General features: G+C 39.2%; 1 protein-coding gene across 3 annotated transcripts in view; it reads right to left on the reverse strand.

Moving 5' to 3' along the window:
• Positions 1–6,359: 6,359 nt before the first annotated feature.
• The window catches only part of Taok1 (TAO kinase 1), a 116,377-nt gene continuing 94,795 nt past the window's right edge, over positions 6,360–27,941 (reverse strand). For all 3 annotated transcript variants that reach the window (XM_028866822.2, XM_028866821.2, XM_037200857.1), the window contains 6 exons: positions 27,112–27,240; positions 25,969–26,172; positions 22,100–22,339; positions 16,703–16,915; positions 15,307–15,489; positions 6,360–10,259 (listed from right to left, as the gene is read on the reverse strand). In XM_028866822.2, the coding sequence (XP_028722655.1) occupies positions 9,798–10,259; positions 15,307–15,489; positions 16,703–16,915; positions 22,100–22,339; positions 25,969–26,172; positions 27,112–27,240 (1,431 nt within the window). In that variant the 3' untranslated portion in view covers positions 6,360–9,797. The remainder of the gene's footprint in view (positions 10,260–15,306; positions 15,490–16,702; positions 16,916–22,099; positions 22,340–25,968; positions 26,173–27,111; positions 27,241–27,941) is intronic.

A 27,941-nucleotide genomic window follows, 5' to 3' on the forward strand; every position in this document is an offset into this window, starting at 1 on the left:
CTGGGGTCTAAATTTTGGTTCCACCACATAATGTGACAGAGGCACATTCAACTACTTGGGAGGCTGAAGCAGGAGGAAAGTTCAAGGTCAGCCTGGGAAACTCAGCAAGACCCTGTGCTACAGTTAAGAGGCCTTTTAATCCTAGTACTAAAAAGGCGCAAGCAGATCTCCTAGTTAAAAATTTTAAAGAAGCTGAATGTGGTTGCACACACCTTTAACTGACCAGAGGTAGAGGCAACTGAGTTCCAGGCCAGTCTGGTCTACAGGGTGAGACCTTCTGAAAATGACAAAGATAGAGCTGGTAGGATGGCTCAGAAGGTAAAAGGTAAAAGTGCTTGCCAAACCTGACAGACTGTTCTCTGACTTGCATCCCCCCCCAAAGGAAGTATGATGTCAATGCTTAAAAACAAGTTAAAAGAGGGCTGGGGATGAAGCCGAATGGAAGAACACGATTACTGTGTTAAAGACCTTAGGGTCAGTCCCTAGCACCATTACCATTTAAATCTCCCATACTCACGTTGGTGGGGGGGTGGGGGGGTGCTGGCAGCTCATAATCTAGCACTGTGCCTGTAGATCAGAACTGAAATATCTTTATGGGAAGAAAAATCACTAAAAAACTGAACTGGAAAGATGGGTCAGTGGTTAATAGCACTTGCTTTGCCTGACATGGTGGCACACACCTTCAATTCCAGCACCTGGGAGGCAGAGGCAGGTGGATCTCTGAGTTCAAGGCCAGCCAAGGTAGCATAGAGAAAAGCACTTTCTGCTCTTTCAGAGAACCCAGGTTCAATTCCCAGCGTTCATATGGTGGCTCACCAAGTCTCTAACTCCTGTTCCAGGAATCTGATGCCCTCTTCCGACCTCTTCAGGCACCAGGGACAGACACACAGACACAGACACAGACACAGACACAGACACAGACACAGACACACACACACACACACACACACAGTACACAAACATACATGCAGGCAAAGTATCCATACACATAAAAGGACATAAATTTTAAAATTTAAAAAAGAGTGGACACTCTGTGTACTAAAATTACTTTTATTACAGTTGATCTTTTAAACATTTCCTTTGCTATGATACAAAGGATACTTACAAACAAAATATTACATATGACCTGTTTTCGTTCTTAAGATTCTGACAACTTGGTAACAGCTTTAAATGCACAATCTATACAATTAATACAGGTTATATACGAACTATAAGGTATGCTGAACCAGAAGAATACTGACAATATACTGTACAATAAGCCTTACCAGTTAGTGCTGTGGACCATTTCTATGAAAAGGAAAATGCACACCCGCAGTCACCTTTCCCAGCTGGTGCTGACAGTGAGGGAGAGAGGCTTCTTCCTCATCGCAACCCTTGGTAAGCCTCCACTGTGGGCATCTGTTTAGTCTACAATTTGAAAGGACTGGGTTTACTCAAAATTATCCACCATTAAAAGTGTTAGGATACTGTGTGTTTATATGATAATCTCTTGCCCTTCCCCAAATCTCTCCATTTTAAACGACCGTAAGTCCTTTGTCCACTATGAAAACCCTACAGGCTCAAGGGCTTTAGGAAAAGATGAAGGCTGCCAAACAAGGAGGCAAGAAACCAAGCCAAAATCTAGGTCTTGCAAAATCATCACTTTCCCCTTCACCAAAGGGAACTAGAAATGTACAAATTCATTGACGAACCTCAATGATAACACATCAGTTAGCTGATAACCCTCACTTATCAGGACCTGACTTGTGGGAATAACTCAAACAGACTGTGGGTACCATACACCACGTTTTGTACAGAACATCTTACTTAGTGAAAATATTCCCTTTAGCCATCGAAGCTGGTCCTGGGCCGACAGGTGTGCATTTCTCTCTCAGTGGTCTACTCAGAAATGATAAGGTTACAGCTTTTTTTTTTTCTTTCTTTCTTTTTTTTTTAAATTTTAAATAAAAAAAGCAATTGACTGAAGCATTTTTTTTTTAGGTAAATAGCAAAAATAAAAATAAAAACCAACCCTGGCATTTGCACAAATAAGCAAATGGAATGCCATGGCCTTTAAGAGGTTAGTAGTAGAAAGACTAAAGTGAAGAAAATCCAGAGAAAAATCATGTATTAATTTCCTTCTTTTTTTTTTAAATTTCTACATGTGCAAAAAGAAAAAAAAAAGAAAAAAAAACAAACAAACAAACAAACAAAAAACCCCATGCTGTTTGAGGAAACCGAAAAGAAATGAATACATAAAACTAAAAATATAAATAACGTTTGGATGATTCGGTAAAAGCAGAAACCAACCTGGGTTATAGAAGGGTTATACATTCAAGATGCTTTTAAACCCAGTGGGATAACTTATGTTAAAACTGTGTTAATAGTTAACTTTAAAAATCTCAAGTTTGTTCTTAAATCTTCACAATACAAGCAAAGCTGTTTAAAATATACACTATACATATTTCTCATAGTCTCTCCAACCTCTTAGTGCGCATTAGGCTTTTTCATATACTAAAAGGAGGGGTTCTCAAAGCTAACTTGCTCATTATAACCTGCATTATTTAAATGTTTTATATGGGTTAAAAACCTTTTCAGACTTACATAAATAGGATTTAGCAACACAAGTGTTAATTTAGAAACTCTAAAGCATTTACAAATAGTCAGGTTGGAACAGCCTAGGCAAGTTATGTGCACTGTACTTTAAAATGTTATTTACATCAGACCATTGTTTTTGTAAAAATTTCCCTAAAAAAATAAAAAAAAAGAGAATTAACCTATTCTAAAACTAGCAGAGAAGGATCACAAAAAGTAAAATAAGAACAAAATTATTTCCTAATGGAAACCCCACACATCCCCCTTCACTTGGATTTTACTCTATAAAACCACCGTGACTCCTAATAGGCTCTTCTATCAAGTGTCAAGATTATGTGGTAAAACAGTTTGTTAGGTAAATTACTGGCCAAGTGGACTTGAAAAAAATGTTTTTCCACCTTGTCTCTGGCTTGGGTTACATGTGTATTTAAATTGAGGGGCAATCTAAATAGGCACAATTCCCATTTAATGTGGACAAAAAGACAAAATTAAATTGTTAGGAAGAAAGGGTGATGATTTCTTTCAGAGTATGACGTGCAAGAAGGACAACAGCACATGTGGAATGAATGGGCAGCAAAAGACAACAGCATGGCTTACCCTAGGGCAGCCAACGCCTTGATAAACTGATAGCTGTTTATGACCCCGAGAAAGGGCAAGGGCTCCAGTACCCTCACTGTTATTTGAGATGGAGACCAACCAAACTGCAAACTCAGGGAGCTGCATCTTTCAAAATGACAGAATTCGCTTGATGACCATGTGCAATTTATATTAACAATAATGTTCATGCCGAGGCAATGTATTTGAGGGCGAAGAAAAAGCAAAGTGTGCCACTGAGAGAAACCTGTTTCCGTATAACTGGTCTTCATGCTTTCAAGTGGCTCTAATATACCTTGGACACTAAGCCAAGCCATGCAAAAGCAAAGAGTACATACTTTTCATTAACATTGGTATCTCATTTCTAAACCACTGACTTCAAAGTTGCCATAGAAACATATAACACAATACTGAAAGCATACAATTGAGGGTTCATGGATTTTTAAGAAATGCATTTCCCTCATCTATGTTCAACAGTCTTTAATATCTTAGCTACAAGGCATATCAGAGGGAGGGAGGTTAAGTGGGGTAATGTCAAGGAACATACAGAATTCTGGAAGTAGGAAAAATGTTCCAGAAATGGGATCAGTGTGCCAGCAATAAGCATAGTTCATTTCATTTTAAAATTCAGTTAAAAGAGCCCATAAACAGTCCAAACCATAGTTATCACCTGCATAATTTACATAAACATCAACACACTTGCACTTTATAGACAAAACACTCTGTAAACATGGCCACTGGGGGAGGGAGACTCCCTACACCTCACTCATGACTGACAACATGTAATCATCATATTAAATAAAATTACTTAGTTTCAAATGATTTCAAACCTGACCAATGATTAAGCTCCATTTCTCCCTGTTTAACAACATTTAACCATTAATTCTAAAAATGTCACCTAGGATGGTGTCAGGATTAGGTGCTAGAATCACAACTAGCAATGACAGCAACCTCTCTAGCTGGCACAGACCTATAAACTTTAGTACAAAACCAAAAAATACAGAAACTAGGTCAATTTGTTAGCTACATATTTACAGATAATTACATGATTTCCACTCATAATTGTTAAAACTACAAGTGAAAGGAAACTGTGCAGGTTGAATTACCCGTACTGGGGGGGGGGTTCTTGAGCATCAAGATACCCTTTTTCATTCATTGAGAAGTCTTTCCTTCTCTTCTCTCCACATTTCAACTACCTACAGATGTAAAGACTATATATCCAGTGGGCATCGGCTGGAGAGGATTAACCTTTTCCTCTGTTAAAGAACCCCTTGTATATTTAAAAGCAAAGCAAAACCCTCTTTCTCTCTCTCTCCTCTCCTCTCTCTCTCTCTCCCTCTCTCTCTCTCTCCCTCTCTCTCTCTCTCTCTCTCTCTCTCACACACACACACACACACACACACACACACACACACACACACACACACACGAGTTCGGATTGCTGCAAACAGTGAACAGATATGGTGACATAGTACATGCTCCCCAGTTTGTATTCCGTTTCTATTTCTTAAGATACTTATTTTTGCATGGATGGGCAGTGCAAGTTTCAGAAGCCTGCAACAGCAGATATGGTGCCTATTTCTTATGATCTGAAGGCCAGCCACTTATTTGAATAAAACTTTGGAAATCTGAATATAATCAAAAAGGAAAAAACAAGTCAATACAACTTTAAAAGTGGGCTATTAGAATTCAGCAGAAAATATAAATGCACAAAAGGAAGAGTTCTCAGCTTCACTTTCTTTTTCTACAGTGTTTAATAAAAATTTCTTTACAAATTAATAATTATTTCCAACGCAGATGTACTGTAGTGACTTCATAAAAGTGCAGACAACATAACCAGACACAGCAAAACAGACTTCAATCAGTAGTCCTTGCATACAAGAGGCACGTATGCTGAGTGTACAGCACACTCTTCATCCTTTAAGGAATCCGAGGGTGGGAATTTCCAGTTCTTAACTAAGGGTGAGCGCCTTTTAAAAGGCAATGCTAAACCAGGGAAGGGAGACTTCTGTGTTTATCTCAATATTGATCTGTATTTTGATAAGCAGCTCAATGACAGCCCAAATTTTGACTTTGCTCTTTAGAGAAGGCTCTACGTAAGAAGTGAGAAATTTTCATCATTATAGAAGATTCACACTTAGTACACCTTAAATATATTATTTTTCTGACTTTAATATACATTAGGACACTTCACATTCTGAACATGAGTCAAATGCAGAACTATAAACCTCCAAAAGAAAGGGTTGCTGTGGCTGAGCATGGTGGTTCAGGCCTGGAATCCCACTACCTGGGAGCCTGGGACAGGAGTGCTAGGAATTTGAGGTCGGTCTTGGGTAAACATCAGTTACCAGACCAGAAAGGGTTACACAGCAAGACCCTGTCTCAAAAGAAAAGAAACTAAGAAAGGGGTGTTGTGTTGGACCAAATCTCTGCTTGAACAGCAGTGGCTCAGAAGGGGTGGAAGGTTCATAAGGAACTTACTATTAGCAAGTAAGAAGAGTACTTAAAAGGAGACAACCCTTCAAATCAGTTCACGCCTTCTCTCCCAGTGACCACCTCCTGTAATTAACAGTTTAGGGGAACCTTAGATATGTTTTAGTAGTAATTTCTTTCTTGGCAGTTTTGATCCTCAGTAAAATACAGAACTATTGCTATTAAGAGGAAAAGGGAATGAGGGGGTCACGGATTCAGCACTAAGAATCTAAAAGGTCTATTAAGAATGTGACTGACTTTTTTACCTTTGCAGAATCAGCACTAGTGTGTTCTTTGCACAGTTCACTTTTCTCCTGCTTGTATCTTTTGTTGCATTGTAAAACAAACTCAAAGAAACACCAACTGGCTCCTTCCCTATCACATTTTTACTACATTGTAATTTATGGTTTCATTTTACTTAACTTTCTCCTAATAGAAGTGCTAAGGGATTGAAAAAGAAAGACTGCATCTACTAATCATCTCACAAATATCAGCCCAGAGTACTCTTTAAAAACAGACACATCCTTGCCTTAACAGAGGATAAAAAAGAAAACAACAAAACTCAAAGCTGAACCCTGGCAGACATATATAGAGTGAGTTATAACCATCCATCTACACACACATATAGACACACTCTGTCTCACACACACACACTATACACAAATGAAAACAGCTATACCAAAAATGTGCATATGTAACAGTTTTAAAAAGCCAGTAGATCATGGTATAATACAATTTATTTCCACTTGTAAATGGCACAAATGGAGAAATGCAAAGGTGTTCAAGTACAATGAAATCATTTTTATAGGTGAAAATAAATCATATTATTCCAGTGTCCAAAACAATGTATTCTATATATGTTTAAAATGCTAGACATTTACAGAAGCACAAACTTACTAAATTCTGCCTTAAGATCTGGGAAAAAAAAAAAAGGATGTACACAAAAACTTGTTAGTAGCAGGATGGATCTGTAGGTCAGTTTCTTTAGTGTTCTGAATGTTGTTTACTTGGTATCCAGGCAGTCAAAAAATCATAATGACGATGTACAAAGCCCCACTTACTAGCAAGGCCTTGACTTGAGACTAAGTGTGTTTCATCTGTGGATGTGACATTATAATCAGGACTATTCATCTCTAGTTATGGAAATGTGCAGAATAGGAACTCTAAAATATAAACACACTTTCAGCAAACATTGTTTACACAGTGTAAACACTTTCTGATGTCACAATTTAGGGTTAGAGCTAAGTTTAAAAGAAAAGTTATGTGCAAAGGGCAGTGAATTTAATGAGAAATAAAATATCTAAGATATGAAGCTTTGTATTTTTAAAATGCTGACCCAAGAAAGGTAGAACAAGAAACGTTTCCCTGTTAGGTTCTGGATACTAGAAATATATCCATAACTTCTGGTGCACTACCCATTTTTCCACACTTTCACTTTCTTCAACACACATATAATAAGTGAATTAACTGGGGAGGAGGTAGTGCTAATTTGGTCAAATGTTTACATTTCTACTCCCCCCCACCCCCAGATAGTACTTGCCTTATCTTCAGGGTATTTCAAACCCTTTCAAAATTTCCTGCTACCAGTTAAAAACTGTGATAATTTCTGCCGTGTACATGATTCCTCAGAAGTTAGCACTTACAAACACACAAACCTATTAATTTTAATCATTTTGCAAACCACATGTATTTTAACTAAATTGATCGTATAATCATGACCTACATGGGAAAACTGGGTGCCACACAATTAGATAAGGCAGAAATTCCTATTGGACATGACACATAGTATTCAATCACACTAGTATGAGTGCATTACGATCAAAATGGACTCAGTCACTCAATCTGACCAAGTGAAGCTCACAGCTGGACTATAAAGTGTATCTCTGGTAGTAGTTTGGAGTCTGAAGGAATTTTTTAATTCACATCTGACTTGCTTTCCCATTCTAACCCTCCGGGAGCAGATAGGGGCCAGATGTATGAAAAATGGTTTTTAATGGTTTTATAAGACCATCTTATAAAAGATGGCCTTCTGTTATAGTTTTGAACATCCTATTAAATCTAAAGCTTTCCCTTATTTCCTCCAAATATATAGAGCTCTCAATTTGTTTGAAACTCTTGAATAGTGTTTTGAATGCAAAAGACAGAAAACTAAGAGCCCTTTCATTAGTTATTTTTTCACCTAAAAACTGACATAGAACATGCTTAAACCCTGCCTAGAAGTGTGTGTAAACTTTACTGTCAACCTTCTATTGGTTTTCCAAGAATCTATATTATAGCATCTTTCTTTCTGCCCTTCGTGAGACAGATGAAGGCAGCCTTGAACCCCAGACTCCCACTTCCCAAGTGCTGGAATTATAAGCATGTGCTACTACACCCTGATCTAATTTTTCTTTTAACTAGTGTCAGAAACCCTCAAACCAAAGTCAGAAATTCCTTAAGGGGGTAAGTCATGGAGACTGGAATGACATACCTGGACAAGACATAAAATGTTAAGAAAAGAAAGAACGTCAATAGTAGCAGATGACAATTTGGTCGCTAGTTTGTTCTAAGTATGATTAAGTGTGTTCTTACCCTCTAAATTCCAGGAAAAGCAGGACCCAGAGTTAGCAACAAGAGCTCTTCAAGACAACGGAAAGGGGAGCAGGGCAATAACTTGTAAGAAACTCTGGTCTGTCACTAAAAATGGCACTGCCCCTTGTCTACCTCCAACTCACACCCTCCACAAGCAACCAGAGGACAAACTAGCACTGACGTAGACCACTGGATTGATCCTTCATTGAAAAAGAGAACACATTTCCCAGTTAGTGGTCCCTGACCACTATAGAACTTACTTTTAATTTTTGTTGTTGTTTTCTTTCACTCACCAAACTACTAGTTTCTTCTCAGTAGTATTTCAGCACTAAGCTGGAGACTTCTGAAAGGGATCTGCTATTGTGTGATATTAACATGGACCAAGGTGGTCCCCATCGAACTAAGTCTGTAAGGTACGCAGCAATACAACAGCGGCTGAACACAGAGGACCTGCACACGAAGCGGCACCCACAGTGTGAGGATTAGTCAGCGGCTGGTAGGCATTGGCTCAGACTCCTGGTGGCAACTAAATAAATAACTATTGCTACTTGTAAACAGGAAATCCCATACGCCAAAAAGGGGGTAATAAAATTATGTCTGTGTAGTGTGATGAATATTCTAATAGGTGGCAGTTCACAAATATGGCATCATTCAAATACCTCTGGCATCTGCTCTGTGTTGGCTAAGTGTCTTTGTTTTTGTACAACAAGCAAAAGTACTGTCTGGGGTCTTAGAGTTTGGGTAGCATGAGATCTCACTGTACAAGAGACAAAATGTAGGAATAGAGAGGCTTTAGCTCCTCACTCCATGCTGAACATATCTATCACAGGAACTTTCAGGGTCCCCTGACCTTCTGGTTTTTCCCTCTGATAGTTCACAGGCTTGGTAGTGCAATCTCCACACAGCTTATGATCTCCTTAAGCAACTCTATCTTATAATGATAGAACCCACAAAATCAGCGACAAACTTCTGAAGCACTTAGCAAAGAACTACATGATTTTTAACCACCTGAAAAGGTGAATACAATCTTTTAATGTTCATGGTTTTCTGCTTTTTAGTCCAAATGAGGTTGGGAAGTCAGGCCCATTTCATAAAGAAAGGAAACACACTGGTAAGGAGTGGAGGTGTGTTTCAGCACAGATGTTACCTGCCCTCAGTGGCTCACAGACTGTGGAATAGGGAGGAAGGCTGTAGATCTTCCAATAAACTTCTTAGGCTATGGACATCCTAAAGTGATGACTGAGGCCAGTTTGCTTCATTTTATTTTGACATTCTTCAGATAAAACCCCTTCTATTAAGCCAATTTCTTTTTGCCACACACATGAAATATTTATCTATTCCCACTTTTAAAATTTTCCAAAAGTTAAAAACAAAGAAACAAAAAGCCAACCACAAAAACCCGGCAGCCAAATACTATGACAACCCAATTAGTAAACACAAAACGTAACACTTTACAAAAACGAATAAAATATACCATATGCACTCAGCTTCCACATGGTAGTACCCAAGTGAGGAGGCTGCGGTGATGATTTCTGTAGGCAGTTTCTTTTGGCAGACAGCTCCAGCGGAATTGCCACTTTCAATTATTATGTGTAAGACATGTGTGACCCATTGGATATTTGTGAAGTGACACTCGTGCTTCTGCTCATGCCCTGTTCTGTCCGTCCCCCAGAAGCTGTCCGCCTCAGAGCCTGGGGGCTATTGCGGACTCCCATACTGCTACCTCGAGGGACCCCTTGCATTGGCCCTGAGGGATGACCCCAAGGCTGGGGTCCACCTTGCATTGGATGGCCCCAAGCTTGTGGTGTGCCACCCATGGGATGACCCCAGTGAGGTCCGGGACCCCCAGTAGGATTGTGAGACCAACTAGAAGCTCCTGGGTAGCTGTGGCTGAATGCCTCAGGGGAGAGATTAGAAAGGACCATGTTACTGAAACCTAGTCTCATGCTTTCAGAGTCAAAAGCTTCAATTTCTCTGGCTTGACGTTCAAGCAGGCTACGTATTCGTTCTGTGCGTTCATTCTGCAAAGCCAACATCTCTTCTTCAATCTGTCAGGGTAGGAAAAGGGAGTAAAAATATCAATTTATGTTTCAGATCTATAAGCTAAAGCAGCAATAACTACTCAAAACAATCAACAGCTTTTTGTTGTTGTTGTTGTTTGTTTGTTTTCGGGACAGTGTTTCTCTGTGTAGCTTTGCGCCTTTCCTGGAACTCACTTGGTAGACCAGGCTGGCCTCAAACTCACAGAGATCTGCCTGGGTCTGCTTCCCCAGTGCTGAGATTAAAGGCGTGCGCCACCACCGCCCGGCCGATCAACAGCTTTTCTATGAATTATACTGAAAATTGTTTTAAAAGATACACTGGGATTACAGGTGTGTGCCACCATTGCCAAAACTACTTTTGTTTTTTTTAATAGAGAAAGTGTTTACAGTTTTTGAAAGACATTCTATTCTTAAGTACAAATAGGATTTGAGACAGGGTCTCACTGTGTAGTCTTAGCTGGCCTTGAACTCACAACCTACCTGACCCTCCCTCTGGAGTACCCAGCCAGATTGTACTTTTTGACCTCATATTGATTATAGTTAACAAAATAACCACTTCGTTGTGATATCTAATAAATTGATAACCAATTTTTAGTGTGTATCTAAATTTCTCTTATTATCTCAAAAGTCTTGTTGATAATTTTTTTATTTGGATTGAGGTCCAAACAAAAACCATTCATTTTGTTATTTGTCTTTAATTTTTTTTTTTTAAGTAAATTTATTTTACAACATCATTTAGTTCAACATAATAGCCACAGATTCCCCTTTCTCCACTCTCGCCCCCCCCCTCCCCCATCCCCCCCCCATTCCACCTCTCCAGATGTCTTTAATTTTTTTAAGTCTATAGCAGCCTGTCCATTCCCCTCACCAGTCACTTGTAAACTGGTTCACTTGTCCTATAAAAATGTCTAAATTCTGGATTTGATCATATATATATATATATATATATATATATATATATATATATATATATTGTTTTTGAGACAGGGTTTCTCTGTGTAGCTTTGGAGCCTGTCCTGGAACTCACTCTGTAGACCAGGCCGGCCTCGAACTCACAGAGATCTGCTTGCCTCTGCCTCCCGTGTGCTAGGATTAAAGGTGTGCGCCACTACCACCCAGCTGACCAATTATATCTTGATGCCATCATTTAGTATTTTCTCCTGTGCTCTACTTGGTATTTGCTATAAACTGGTAGATCCAGAGGGATGTTTATATTTAGGTTAAATAAGGATTGACTGATTAATTGGTCATTATTGATATAAACTGGCCAAAACTCATTATCTTTCTTGCATCAGTCAGAACTCTCTGTGCCAGACAGAGGACAGTATATCCACGTCTTAAATCAAACTGCACAAGAAATGGATTCAGCATGATATGGTTACCATGCTGAATCATGGTATGGTGTACCATCTTATCAGCTTTCTTCAAAGAAAACAAAACAAAACAAAATTGGGTTGGGGGTGGATGAAGTCACTACTGGTGATTGAACCCCAGATCTCCCGAAAGCTAGAAAAAATTACCACCTAGATACTACATTTTACATCACATAAAATGTGTGTCTGTTCAAAGAGTCCATTGCTTTATGTACCTCAAGCTATGCTGGAACTTTGCATCCTCCTGCCTCAGCCTGCCAAGTGCTAGAATTACAGATATGTGCCACCATGCATGGCTTGATCCTTCTTTTGATTAAACAAAAACATTTTAAATTATTTTTATTTATGTATATATACATTTTTGTCTGCACCATGTGTGCACCATAAAAGAAATGGATGTCTGATCCTCTGAAACTGGAGTTACAGGTGGATATGATCTATTATAAGGGTGCTAGAAATCAAACCAGTGCTCTTAACCACTAAGCCATCCTCCAGGCCCATGTTTTGAGTAATATTAATATTAATCAGTAGATTCTGATGGTCAACTCATCCATGCAACAGAAAGTTTTCTTTCGGCTTTTTAAATTGACTGGGCTTGGCGATGCACACCTGTTATCCCAGCACCCAGGAGGCTATTCATCTGGAGGTAAGAGTTGAAATAAGACTTTATAAAATTTGAAGAACTAGGGTTGGAAGTATTGCTCAGTCATAGAGCATGTGCTTAGTATGTGCAATGTTTTGCATCAAAAAGAGGAGAAGTCAGAGGAGGAGAAGAGAGGGGAGAGAAGGAAGGAGAGGGATAGCAGAGGAGGTGGATGACAGTTGAGGTGGGTCCTGGGGATCACACACAGCTTGTCAAGCTTGGCAGCAAATGCTCAGCCATCTCACCCGCCCTACTTTTATTTACTTATTTAACTCCCCCTCACCACCCCAAGACAGGGTTTCTCTGTGTAGCTCTGGCTGTCCTGGAACTCACTCCATAGACCAAGCTAAGAGACAGACAGTGATCTGCCTGCCTCTGCCTCCCAAGTGTACCGCTGCTGCCACAATCTGGCTTCTGCTTTTCTTTTTTTAATACAGAGTCTTGCTGAGTTGCCCATTATGGCTTTGAACTTGCAATTATCCTGCCTTGGCCTCCCCAGTAGTTGAGATTGTAAGCCTGTGCCACCAGGCTTGATTGAAGTAAATAAACAAATAAATATTAATTTATTGATTAACAGTAATTATAAGCAAAAATACACACACACACACACACACACACACACACACACAAATGTATTCTATTTTTATTACAAGAACTACATGAACACAAAACTTTACAAGGCAATGGTTCAAAACAATGGATGGCAATTTTAAGATGACCAATAGGCAAGTACTAACAATGCACAATGGACTAATACTACATCAGCTATTGTGAATTTACTGCTCAAGAACTTTGGAAAGTATCACTGAATTCCGTATATAAATGACTACCATTTCTCATAACGAATGCCTTCCCTTTTTAAACTCAAAAATCTTTTGCTAATATCCTTTTACTAAATCAATCTCTCTCAGACAGACAGACAGAAATACATATACCTTAGTACTTTGAATGACAAATTAATTTCAAGATTCTAGGTCTGTTTTCTAATATATCTGACAATAAGTCAGAAAAAGTAAAGACATGCTAACATGATGCTGCATGCTTGTAATCCCAACGCTAAGGTGGAAACAACTCTGAGGAGAGTTCAAGGCCAACTTAAACTATAAGACTTGTCTCCATACCCCCCTCCACCCCCACCCGCCAAAGCTCCAAACAGTAATGATGAATCTAGATGTATAAGATGTATAATTTTTCAGCTTGTGGAACTGGTTTTAACTTCTGTTCCTCAGTAATTTCCCACTAGCTGTACAGTTTCAGACAGACTTAAAGTTTATATATATACTCCTGGTTCTCTCTCTCTCTTTCAGGCAATCCCTGCAATTCTTATTCCTCATGTCAGTCTTTCTGCAGCCTCCTTAGGTAGAGCTAGGCAGACAAAGAAGTAAGGGAAACGGAGAAAGCATTGCTCCTCTCATAGTTCCATGATCTTCACATAGCTTCATATTTTTTTTGTCTGTATTGAGACAAGCTCTCACGTAGCCCAGGTTGGCCTCAAACCTGCTATGTAGGCAAGGATGACCTTGAACTCCTGTCCTCCTGCATCCACACCCACATCCCAAGGGCTTAGATTATAGGTATGTGCCACCACACACCGTTCATTTTTTATGTGTTATTGTTTTTGGACCCCAGGCCCTGATAAAGTACTTGCACAGTGGGTATAGCCATTACTTCCTTTCTTCAGTTTCTCGCTGGGTTCAGTGGTGCATGGCTCATTTTTTCTTGGGCCAGAGGTCCATGGGCCTGTACTTGTCCCTATAGAATTTTCTGTGGTTTTCTTTCTGAGTCTGGTTAATGATGGTGAGGACACGAATGATTTGTGGACAACTCCGAACTTGGAAAGCTTAGCACAGAGACACATGTCAACCAGAATTTGAGACAGCTCCACCTCCAGATCACTGAGTTGTTTCAGCAGCTCCTTCATACCTCCAAGGTCTCAAGTCTTAGTCTTCTCACAGCTCATAATCTTTATCCATTAATATTTCTTTGAGGTTTAGAACTCATTAATTAAAAAGTTCGTTATTGAATACTTAAACTACAAAATTAGAACTAACGAAAGATCTAACTCAATCCCTGTTGATATTAGTAGAGTTCTTGTCTTGTAAGAGCAAGACCTGAGGCTCATTCCCTCAGTCCAAATAATTAAAAGCTGTGAGCCTGGGTGTTGTGGTGCAATTCTTTAATCCCAACACCTGTAGAGGCAGGGAGAGCTCTGAGTTCAAGGCCAGTCTTGTCTATCTAGAAAATTCAAGGCCTGCTAGGGCTACGGAGTGAGACCCTGCCACAAAAAACGAACCAGAGCTATGGAGATGGCTCAGGAGGTAAAAGTATTTGACATGCAAGTATGAGGACCTGAGTCCAGATCTCCTGAACCTATGTGAAACCCAGACACAGCCAGGTATACTGCTGCACCTTCTCTGTGAGTTTAAAGCTAGCCTGGTCTACATAGAGTTCCTGGCCAGCCAGGGCTACATAGCGAAACTTTGTCTCAAGAAGAAAAAAAGAAAAAAAAAAAAGAAGGCAGCAAAGCATGAAAAGGCATATCTGTAATTCCACTGTGTTTATGGTGAGATGGAAAGCACAAGAGATCCCCAGAACTTGTGGGCCAGCTACCATAACAAGACGCAAAGTGAAGAATGACACCTGACATCCTTCTCTGACTTCCACAATGCTATGGCATATAAGCCTGCACTCACACACAAACATGCACTTGTACAGACAATACACGATACACACATATTCAAAGAAAATAAAAACATACACCCCCACATCCCCAAGCTTGTGAGCACACACGTATATTTAATTCTTTTGATTAAAAACCAATAGTAGGCCGGGTGGTGGTGGCTCACGCCTTTAATCCCAGCACTTGGGAGGCAGAGGCAGGAGGATTTCTGTGAGTTTGAGGCCAGCCTGGTATACAGAGTGAGTTCCAGGAAAGGCACCAAAGCTACACAGAGAAACCCTGTCTTGAAAAACAAAACAAAACAACAAAAAAAAAAAACCAATAGTAGAAAAATTCTCTTCCTTCTATTATCTATACCTTTTGTTCTAAGAGTGCTCTGCGAAGGGAGACCCTCTGTTCCAGCTCTCGAAGCTCTCGATCATGTTGGGCCTCAGCCTGCATCTTGATTTTGCTCTGATATGCATTCAGTAGCTCCAGTTCCTGCTGCAGCTGCATCTTCAAAACCTGGCATTCTGCTTCCTGTGCTTCATCCAAACGCAGCTGAGAGAAAGAAGAGAAACTGATATATTCTACTGTGAACTAACCATTCATAACTTATAGTAGAGTGAGAGAAAACAGACTACGTTTTTGTAAGCTATCTAAGAGCTCTTTCTTGTAGTCTGGTGTGAACATCCCTGAAAAAGAAAGATAATAACAAATACTGCATGACAGAAGATGCTATCATAAGCTGTTCTAAAGATGCCTGAATAACTATACTTTTTCTTAAGAAAAATCTAGAATATGATTGGGTAATATAAAGTGCTCAGTTTCTCCTTCCCTAGTAGAATCAAAGTCAATAAGCACAGTATACAAGCCTGATCTGGGTAGCTGCTTATTTTTGTTCAGTTCAATATCTAAAACTGAGTCTTACATATAGACATGGTTACATTTTTAATAGTTAGAAGTACCTACACAATATCAATTTTACCTCCTGGTCTGCAAATCTAAAATACTGATTATTTGGTCCTTTAAGAAAATACTTGCGCCTGGCGGTGGTGGCGCACGCCTTTAATCCCAGATTAAATCAGGAGGCAGAGCCAGGCGGATCTCTGTGAGTTCAAGGCCAGCCTGGGCTACAGAGCAAGATCCAGAAAAGGTGCAAAGCTACACAAAGAAACCCTGTCTTGAAAAACCAAAAAAAAAAAAAGGGGGGGGGCGGGGGCGGGGGCGCAGAGCTGGAGTGATGGCTCAGTGGTTAAGAGCACCAATTGCTCTACCAGAGGACCCGGGTTCAATTCCCAGCACCCACATGGCAGCTAACAACTGTCTGTAACTCTAAGATCTGACACCCTCACATAGACATACATGCATACACCAATGCACATAAAATAAAGATAAATTGTTTAAAAAAAAAAAAGAAAGAAAATACTTGCACAGTATTTCATCTGTGTGCTCCAAGGTAACCATTTAGATTCCTATATACATAAGTATGTTTTGCCTACAGTTTACTCACCTGGTCTTTTTAAGTTGTTGGAATACACACCTGCGGGGAACCTTTATAAGATCTTATGTTTAAATATATCAGTGAAATTCTATATACACCATGGTTTTTCCAAGCAATGCTAAGAATAGGAAGAATATGGATGACCACTATTTTTTCCTGTGCTATTAAAGAGCTATCATTGCCAACTTATCTTTTAATTACGAGGGTTTCATTTAGGTGGTACAAAGAAAGGGGTACTGAATTTGTTTTGCCTAAACAAAGCAAACTCACAGCTTGTGTGGAGAGCATTTCATTAATGCTATGATCATACTGCTCAGCCAAGATGGCTAACTTCCGAGTCTGTTCCTCCTTGAGTCTCTTCAGAACGGCTTTGTGCTCACTCTTTGGTGTAGTCTCCAGTAGGTGGTTTCTTAATGCTTTGTACTGTCTGGTTTGAATTTTACATGTATCCTGAAACTGCTTTTTTATCTGGAGTTCTTTAGACTGGAAAGAAAAAAACAAACAAACAAATATATATATATATATATATATATAATCTTAACATATAGCATTTGGCATAGTGTATACTTACTTATATATAAAGTCAAGAAGAAAAAAGAAGAAAACCACAATGTCATATGATAAGACTGCAGCTATTTTTTATACTTGGCAAACATTCACGTCATAAACCTAAATTTCATCTCATAAATCAAATTATGGTAGTTATACAGCAAGGCAGAATTTTACCAGGTATCTTGAGGCAGAAAACAAAGCACCGTTTCTTTGTTTATTTAGAACGCTCTATTCCAATTTCTTTTCTTTCCATGATAATCTCAACTCTAACCACAATCTGTAACAGATCCTACTTTCTGTGGAATCTATGTGCCAAACTTTAGATTGATTTTGAAGTGTGCAATAGTAAATGATTATTCCAATTGTCTTTTCTTTAAGACAATAAGCTAGACAGAATCAAACATTAGTTCACTCCACCTGCCTTACAATATTAAAGTCTGAACCTGAAGCATCATACATGTCAGCAAACACTCTACCATCAATTCACATTCCAACCCCTTTAAAAAAATGTTTTATTTTGAAACACGGTTATGCTAAGTTGACCGAGTTGTCCTTGAAGTCCTCCCACTTCAGTGTGCTTCAGCCTACTCAGTGCTGGGACTATAGGAGGCATGTGCCACCTGCAGTAATGGCTTACTTTATTATTTTCTATTTTTACTGATTTATCTTTGGTTTTATGAGACAGGGTTTCTCTGTGTAACCTTGGTTGTCCTGGATCTCACTCTGTAGACTAGGCTGGCTTCGAACTCACAGAGATCCACCTGCCTCTGCCTCCCAAGTGCTGGGATTAAAGGTGTGCCAAACCACTGCACGGCGAGATATATTTCTATAAGGTCTGTTAGTTCAGCCTAGAAGTGAGAATATATTCACTTACTATACTGAAACAGAACCCACAGTTAAAAAAATATTTTTTGCCATTATAAATAATGGCAGATATAAGTTAGTTGGTTCAATATACACGTCAAGAATACAAATATGGCTGGGCGTTGGTGGCGCACGCCTTTAATCTCAGCACTTGGGAGGCAGAGCCAGGAGGATTTCTGTGAGTCTGAGGCCAGCCTGGGCTACAGTGAGTTCCAGGACAGACTCCAAAGCTACACAGAGAAACTCTGTCTCAAAAAGAGGAAAATGAATACAAACATAAACCCAAGTTTAGCTGGGGATTAGTTCAGAAGTGGAGCACCTGCCTAGCAGTGAAGTATAATTAAATGAAAAGTTACCTATTTGTCCAGGAAAAGAAAATGTCTCTATTTCCACATTATAACATTAATATACATATATATGTATTTCTCACCAACTGAGGAACCATGTCTTGGCCATATGCTAGGGCTCATATGTGAAGAAGGGTAAAGAAATGGAAAACTGGGTTGGGGATTTGGCTCAGTGGTAGAGCGCTTGCCTAGCAAGCGCAAGGCCCTGGGTTCGATCCTCAGCTAAAAAAAAAAAAAAAAAAAAAGAAAGAAAGAAATGGAAAATTATAAAAGACTTTTGGTTTAGCCACGCTTAGTATCATTGCTCTTAAATACTGGTTTGGTTTGGTTGGCGACAAGGTCTCACCATGTAACTCTGGCTGGCCTGGAACTTGATATATTCAGGCTGAATCTGCTTCCAGAGTGCTGGGACTAAAGAGCCACCACACTCAGCTTAAATACTGTTCTGGATCAACATTCTACCAAGACCTTCTAGACAAGAACAAAATAATGAAATTTAGACATTATCTTCTACCTCTGTGTAACAGTCTCTTCTTTAAAATGTTAATCATCCCATAACATGCAGAGTGCTCCTTAAAATTTTCTTTATCATAAATAAAATTAAATTATTGTTGGCAGACACTATAATACCAGCACTTGGGATGCGGAGGTAGGAAGATTAAGGCCCATCTGGACTTCATAGAGAGACTGCTGCACAGACCAAGAGGAAGAGCCAGATTTGGCACATGCCTGTAATCTTAGTACTTGGGAAAGGTAAGAGGAGTAGGAGTTAAGGCTATCCACAGCTACACAGTGGTTTTGAGACCAGCCTGGACTATGAGATTGTGCCTTGAAAAGCAAAAAAAACCGAGAAACACAAAAAATGTCCCTTAATGCTGACACCTCCACCCCCCCCCAAAAAAAAAGTCAGAGCAGTCTTAAGAGCACTAGGTACTCTTGCAGAGGACCTGAGTTCAGTTCCCAGCACTCATATGGCAGCTCATACACCACCCGTAAGTCTAGTTTCAGAGGATCCAAGCCCTCTTCTCGTCTCTGAGGGCACCAGTCACATACATACATGTAGGCCAACATTCACACACATAAAATGGAAATAAAAAACCAAAAGTGAAACCAAAGCCCCAGAGAAATATTAATAATCAGACCAAGAAAAACTACATCCTTCGATGTTGATTCAACAGAAAATGAGATGGGAAGCTGGGTGGTAGTTGCACATGCCTTTAATCCCAGCACTTGGCAGGCAGTGGCAGGTGGATGTCTGTGAGTTTAAGGCCAGCCTGGTCTACAGAGTGAGTTCCAAGACAACCAAGGCTGCACAGAGAAATTCTGTCTCAAAAAACCCAAAGAAAGTGAGATGGATTCAAATTGTAATTATTTCTACTCATATAATACTAACAAAAAAGTCATCACCTGGAAAGAAGGTTGAAGACATAGAAGAGGTAGTAGTTTTACCTAATCCATTCCACAGACACAGCACCCTTCTCTCAGAAATCCTAGTCAACATATATATGTACCCAAACTGAAGTTTCTCCTCTAGCTCAGCGTCTCACAGAAAACTACAGGTGCACAGACAGACAGACACTTATTGGGATATGTTGGTGGTAAACCAAACATTCTGTTGAAACTAAACAAATAAGAGAAACATTTTTTTCTTTCATACAAGAGGGAAACCTTACATTCGTCATCAGAAGAAGGCATTCTCCTTAATGTCTGAAATGAGATGGTGAAACATTTCCCTCACTTTCATGTGATGCCTGGGAAAATCAGATTACTTTTTTAAAAGCTCTCAAACTAAAACAGTTACAGGAAGAAAGGTTCAAGTCGAACAATGCCCTAGGAAAATGGAGTCACATCGGAATTATGATATGACTACAGTAAATGAATTAGGTGTCATTTTAGTTCATCTCTGGGTACTGCAGACTTTAAAGCTATCATTTCAAAAGCAAATACTATTTTAAAAAAATCTTTGGTAGGGTTTACGAATGTAGCTCACTTAGAAGAGTGCTTTCTCAGCATGTATAAATCTCCTGGTTCAGTCCTCAGCACTACAGGGATGTTGGTACATCCCAGCAATTCCATCACCCAGAAGGTTTAGACAGAAATATCAGATTTCAAGGTCATCTTTGGCTACATGATGAGCAAGCTATACTATATGTGACCTCATCTTGAAAACTGACTAAAAGGGGGAGGGGGGAATTTGGTGGGCGGTATCTGAACTACAGCCATATGATTCTCTCTCCACTATATAAATAAATAAATCGGCCGGGAGGTGGTGGCGCAGGCCTTTAATCCCAGCACTCGGGAGGCAGAGGCAGACAGATCTCTGTGAGTTCGAGGCCAGCCTGGTCTCCAAAGCGAGTTCCAGGAAAGGCGCAAAGCTACACAGAGAAACCTTGTCTCGAGGGGAAAAAAAAAAGCCATTATGAATTCTAACCTCTTTAAACACTGGCAATCAGCACAACTACTCTGTAAGTGCTCCAGTCTTCTGAGTGCTGGATTAAAGAATGCCATATTTGGCAGAAAAGCAATCTTTTCAACATAAATACTTTGGGACCTGGAGCTAACTGGACATAAAAAAAATTTTAATCTGTAAACAAGTACAGATTATAATCACTGATGAAAACCTTACAGTGAGTGCTTTTTGTTTTGTGTTTTTAAAAACTGATTCAATTACTTCAAATATTCATTCTAAAATATGAAATTTGAAATTTTTCTTAGAATTTTTAAGTTCCATTTGAGCTAAATATTTAAAAAACAATCTTTGTTGGGGTTTAGGAATGTAGGATAAAGGACGATAGCAAACTTTTACATTAAATTGTTTTTTTAAAACTTGATTTTATGAGTGTTTTGCCTGCATGAATGTATGTGCACCATGTATTCCTGGTGCCTGAAAAGGTTATTGGGTTCCCTGGAACTAGAGCTGCAGATGGTAATGAATCACCATGTCAGTGCTGGGAATCAATTTCAAGTCCTCTGAAATAGCAACCACTGCTCTTAATTGCTGAGCCATCTCTTCAAACTCACTTTTATATTTTTAAATTTTATATAAGGCCAGGCGGTGGTGGCGCATGCCTTTAGTCCCAGCACTCAGGAGGCAGAGCCAGGTGGATCTCTGTGAGTTCGAGGCCAGCCTGGGCTACAAAGCGAGCCCCAGGAAAGGCGCAAAGCTACACAGAGAAACCCTGTCTCGAAAAACCAAAAAAAAAAAAAAAAAAAAAAAAATATATATATATATATATATATAAATCAGCTGGGCGGTGGTAGCACACACCTTTAATGTCAGCACTCAGGGAGGCAGCGGCAGGCAGATCTCTGTGAGTTTGAGGCCAGCCTGGTCCACATAGTTCCAGGACAGCCAGAGCAACATGGTGAGACCCTGTCTCAAAACACCAAAAATTTTATATAAATCATATTGACATCAAATTACGAGTCAAAAAAAAAAAAAAAAAAAAAAGCCGGACAGTGGTGCACATGCCTTTAATCCCAGCACTCGGAGCAGAGGCAGGCGATCTCTGTGAGTTCGAGGCCAGCCTGGCTACCAGTGAGTTCCAGAAAAGGCGCAAAGCTACACAGAGAAACCCTGTCTCGAAAAACAAAAAAAAAAAAAAAAAAAAAAAAAAAGAGTCCCAGACTGAGTTACTTAGAATAAAAAGAAAGTGACAGGTTAGTATTTTGACTGTAGACTATAATTTAAGCATCTGATACTATCTACATTTAAAAAAATACTGATTAAGAATTCCCAGAGTTAAAATGTTGGTGATTCTTTTCCTTTGATACAAAGTACACAAGCAAAAGCTGAAGCAGTCCCTACAGGAACCAAGCAAGCATGCTAAAAATGAACAGGACTGAGTCATCTCAACCTGTCTCAATGACCAGACGTATGCCAAGAAGCTTACACTAACGGTACCTTTAAACTCTTAGGTTGTTGTCGAACTTCCATAACATGTTTTCGTCTTAGTTCCCGTTCCCTTCGCTTATTGTATTCCAGCTGGTTAGTGAGCTCAGTTTGATGCTGCAGTCTGATCAACTCACAGCGCATCTTCTGAATAGTGTTGAGGTGGCGAAACTCCAGTTCTTGCATGGATTCATGCTGTCGTAGTAGCATTGCATGTTCTAAGTCCTTCTGAGTCTGCCTTTTGTTTAACTCCTAAAATATAATTCCAAAGACAAAGGTATACTTTATAGCTTTACAAACCCGGGGGGAAAACATTAACAAATGTTTTCACTTTCCACAGAAACATGAAGATCTGATTTCAAATCCCCAGAACCCATGTAAATTTTAGCCATGATAGAACAGAGAAACCCTGTAGCAAACAAACAAATAAAAAGTTATTCTCTTAAAATATTTGTTTCAAATAAAAAGGGGAGCTGGAGAGAAGATTCAGTAAAAAAGAGCACTTGATGCTCATGCAAATGTCTTGGTTTTGGTTCCCAGCACCTGCATAGTGGCTCACAGCCTCCTCCACTTCCAGGGCAACCAACATCTTTCTTCTTCCCTCCACAGCCACTGCACACACATGGTGTACATATAATCACATACATACATACACATGAATGTTTTAAAAGTATATATACATATAGAACTATCAGTAACGTGAAAATCAATGGCATCTATTATGCTGCAAACCCTCATTCCTAGAGGTAACGGGTTGTTGTAGATGTTTCTCAGCTTTATCTAATTTATTGGGACATATCCATTAATTAAAAAAAAAAAATAAAGCTGGAAAGTGGTGGCACATGCCTTTAATCCTAGCACTCAGGAGGCATAGGCAGAAGGATCTCTGTGAGTTCAAGGCCAGCCTGGACTACAGATTGAGTTCCAGGAAAGGCGCAAAGCTACACAGAGAAACCCTGTCTCAAAAAACCAAAAATAAATAAATAAAATAAAATAAAAATAAAAATAAAAATAAAACATCTCAATTGATTAATATAGGCACAAAATTTTGTTTTCTTCCATTTGATAATCTAATGCATATATACCTGGATCAGACCAGCATACAAACACTTTTTTTTTTCATTCATTCTCTCTCTCCCTCCCTCCAAAATTTTCGTTAACTAAACTGCCAGGAATGAAAAAATCCTCTTGCCTGCCTCTCCCTCTCAAGTACTGGGATTAACAGTGTGTGCCACCACATCCAGAAAAAGACATTTTACTTTTACTGAAAGCTACCACTTTGTGATACAATTTTCAAATGATGAGTCATTTAAGATGGTTCCCTGTTTGCTTCTACCAAAGGTATCAACAAATGTCTATGTTTATCATGTTACTATTTCTACAGAATAGAACTCCAAATGTACATTTGACAGGTAAATGTTTACGTGCATATTTTTTAAAGATTTACTTTTATTTTTAATTATGTGTACATGAGTGTGTATACACCACATATGTGTGGGTATCCTGAGAGGCCAGAAGAGTGTCAGATCTGCTAGAGCTGGAATTACAAGCTGTTATGAGTTGCCTAATATTGAGTGTTGGAAACTGAATAAAGGTCCTCTGAAGGTCCAAGAACTTTCCTAACCATTGAACCATTCCTCTAGTCACTCTGTGTATTTTAAAAGCTATACTTCAGTCAAGTGGTGGTAGTGCACATCTTTGACCCCAGTATTTGGCAGGTAGAGGCAAGTGGATCTCTGAGTTTGAGGTCAGCCTGGTCTATAGAGTGGGTTCCAGGACAACACAGAGAAACCCCATCTTGAAAAACAGCAACATCAAAAAGCTGTAATTCAGTATTGCTCAAAGGATGGTGCTAACAATGTCCATTAACACCTACGCCTACATCTAAGACTGGATGTTTTTTCTTATCAATATAATTTTAAATTTAAATCTAATCAATATAACTTTAAATTTTAATTTCATTTTTATGATTTATTTTTATTTATGTACTTTGGTGTTTTGCCCACATATGTGTCTGTGTGAGGATGTTGGACCACTTGCAACTGGAACTACAGACAGTTTTGAGCTGCCATTTGGGTACTGGGAATTGAGCCCAGGTCCTCTGGAAAAGCAGTCAGTGCTCTTAACGGCTGAACCATCTCTCCAGCCCCTCTTTCATCTTTTTGATACAAGGTTTCACTATGTAGCCCTGGCAGTCCTGGAACTCAAAGTCTGTCTGCCTCTACCTCCCAAGCAGAGTGACAACATGCCTGGCTAAGTTCAAATGCCCTTAAAATTTAAGAACTTATCTTAAATTACAGGTATGCGTGCTGTTGTGTGGTATGAGCACTTGGGTGCAGGTTCCTGAGGCCAGAGGCATCAAATCCCCTTGGAGCTGGAACACAGGCAGTTGCAGGCCCCTGTGAGTGCTGGGAACTGAACTCATGGCCCCTGCAAGAGCAGTATGTGCTTTTAGGTGCTGTGCCATCTCTCCAGCCCCTGAGTTTCTTCACTGAATACTCAGCATTATACTCTAAGCACAACTTACTTTATTCCATTCTTTGAAATAAATTTATTTATGTTGACAGACATCCTGGTAAAGGGGATAATTATTAAGACAAGACTAGGCCTGGTGGCACAAGCTTTTAATCCCAGTATTCAGGTAGCAAAGTCAGGTTGATCTCCCCATCTTTTAAAAAAAAAAAAAAAAAAAAAAATGGACTGGCAAGGCTGGCAAGATGTCTCAAAGGGTAAAGGGGTCTGCTTGTCAAGCCTGAAGTTCCCCAGGACCTACAAGGTAGAAGAATACACCTAACTTCTACCAGTAGTCCTCTGACCTCCGTATATTCATGTGTCCACATCCAAAGATAAACAAATAAAGAATTAAAAAAAGAAAAAAAAACTTTCAATAACATTTGCCAAGTAATAATTAACAAGATTATTAAAAAGTAAACGGTAATTAATACATACCTCATGGTACCCATTCCAGATCAGAGGTAAGAGTTGCCAAATTAATTTTCTCATATTCAAAAATTAGTATTTTTGTAATTCCCATATTATCAACAAGTTATTTACTGAATGCCTACTATAGGGTAGATGCTAGGCATACGAAGAACTGAACAAAGTCTGAGACTTCATAAAAAGTCAGGTCTAAGCCGGGCAGTGGTGGTGCACACCTTTAATCCCAGCACTCAGAAGGCAGAGGCAGGTGGATCTCTGTGAGTTCAAGGCCAATCTGTTCTACAGAGCGAGTTCCAGGGTAGGCTCCAAAAGCCACACAGAGAAACCCAGTCTCAAAAAACCAAAAGTCAGTTCTAATGAGGAAGATAGACACACTGACCTCCAAAATATTGTGTCTTCATGTGTACAGAAGAGGGCGAAAAGCAGAGCACCTTTAGAAGGAGAAGGAATTGGTACGAAGAGGAGGTTTTTCTCAGATGCTATCACAGGGGAAAGGTCTTGTGAATATCTGCACAATAGTGACTCAGGTCAAGAGAAATCCATGTAGAAAAGCAGAGATTTGGAAGTGACTGGAAACTGAACATTTTCACTTTCTTTCAGTTTTTTGAGACAGGTCTGCTATCCTGGAACTCACTATGTAGACCAGGCTGGCCTCAAACTCAGAGATCTGCCTGCCTCTGCCTCCGAGTGCTGGAGTTAAAGGTGTGCACCACCACACCAGACAAAATTTTCAATTTTCACAAAGGATTCATTGATAAAGAGTTTTACTGTAACAATCAGGAGATGAGGCAGGAGTTACCACACAAGTCTAAGACTACCTTGGACTCAATAGTAAGCTTTAGACCAACCTGGCCCATAGACTAAGGCCTTGTCTTAAAAAAAGTTTTAATTTCCAGCTCTATTTACTTATTTTAATTTTTATAGCATTCAAATATACATACCTCCCTGACAAGGTCCTGTTCCAAGTTATGTCGCCCAAGTAACATTCTTCTCTTGAAGCGGCGACATTCTAGCTCTAGATACTGCCTTTGGCGTCGAAGAAGGTTAGCTTCTTCTTCTGCCTGGAAGTGTTGTATGTTCTCCTTCTGCTTGGAAAGCCATTCCTGCTTTTCTTTTTTAGGTGTGCTCTGGTTTTCATTCAGCTCCTGGAAACAAAACCACCAGAAAAATTCAGCTACATAAAAATTAACTATGCGAATGTATAATGTAACACGGTACATTGATCTAGTAATGTTTTGAGTTTTGTTACTGTTATTACTATGCAGCCTGGGCTGATCTTGAATTTATAATCCTCCTGCTTTAGTCTACTTGTTGGTAGAATTAAGCAGGTATACATCCCCATGACTAGCTAGGATAAATTTACTTATTTACTTTTCACAAGGGAGAGAACTTAATGTAGGGCCCTGACCATGCTGGAAGCTACATCCCCAATCCATTACATGCTAAACTCTAGTTGTGTTTTGTTTCTAGTAAGAGCTCAGTAGACCTGGAAAAGCTAGGTAATATGATTCTATGTACATCATAATACATGAATAGCTTTAGTTTTGCACAAGCTCATTTTCATGTTTCCTGGCTTTAAAGCACAGAATGACTGGTTAAAAAGTAAATAAAACTTTAAAAACCTTTCCAAGGTTAAAAGGTAAAACTTTAAAAACCTTTCCAAGAAGAGCCAGAAGTGACTTCAAGTTAAAAACAAAATCATATTTTAATTGGAATAAGGATAAAACATTTAAGCATAATTTTAATCCCTTTGTTTTTCAATATTCTGAAATACATTCATATTAGGCAAAACTGAAACACAAACAACTAATCATATTACTCAAGGAGATGAACCCTAAGATGCTAATTAATACTGGTAGATTTTTCCTCAGACTACTAAGTACAGGATTATTAGTGTACAACACCATCTCTAGATGAAGGAAATGAGTCTATTTAGCTCCTAGTCAACTAGAAAACTTAAGTAACTTAGACATTACACTCAATGCTGTCACATAAGCAGATATATACTCTGTGGCCACAAACAAATCTTTATGCTAACTGCCAAGTAGAGAACCATTAAACACAGGAATTTGGTAAAGAAGTACCTCCTTAAGCTGCTCTTTTCGAAGTTTATATTCTCTTTTTTGGGACTCCAGAAAGCTATTCAGTTCTTTCTTCTGTTGAGCCTGAATGTGCTGCTGGAATTTTTTCTCCTCATTGGCCATCACTTTAGCCTATATAGAATGTTTTAAAAAAATGAATCAAATCAGTTAAGTAGGGAAGTTTAAAGCATCAGTTTACTATCTCTGACCAAGGATACTTAGTAGTAGTAGAAGAGGAGGAAGACTAACAGAAGCATCAGAACACAAACAACCAAACAACCTAACCAGTTCATTCTTTTCAGTCTAATTTCAGATCATTTGTTTTGTTTGTGCAATTTATTTTTTTAAATATATTTACAGAACCAAAATGTTTTCCTCATTTTATTGAATAAGAACATACACTCTGCCGTGCAGTCGTGGCACACACCTTTAATCCCAGCACTTGGGAGGCAGAAGCAAGCAGATCTCTGAGTTCCAGGCCTGCCGGGTCTATACAGAGTGAATTCCAGGACAGCCAAGGGTCTTAACAGAGAAACCCTGTCTCCAAAACCAAATACCCCAAAACAAACAAACAAACAAACCAAAAAAATCCATACATTTCCTTCAATAAATAAAAACCAAATACATATTTATCTTCAAACATAAACTAACAATTAAAAAAATATTTTTAATTATGTGTGCATTTGTCAGTGTATAGGTATGTGGAGATGCCTGTTGAGGCCAGAGGAATCAGCTCCCCCTGGTGCTGGTGTTACAGGTGTTATGAACCACCTGATGTGGGTGCCAGAAACTGAACTTAGGATCCCTGGAGTATGTGCTCTTAACTGCTTAGC

Source organism: Peromyscus leucopus, chromosome 8b (genome assembly GCF_004664715.2).
Source record: "Peromyscus leucopus breed LL Stock chromosome 8b, UCI_PerLeu_2.1, whole genome shotgun sequence".
In the NCBI taxonomy this organism is placed as follows: Eukaryota; Metazoa; Chordata; class Mammalia; order Rodentia; family Cricetidae; genus Peromyscus; species Peromyscus leucopus.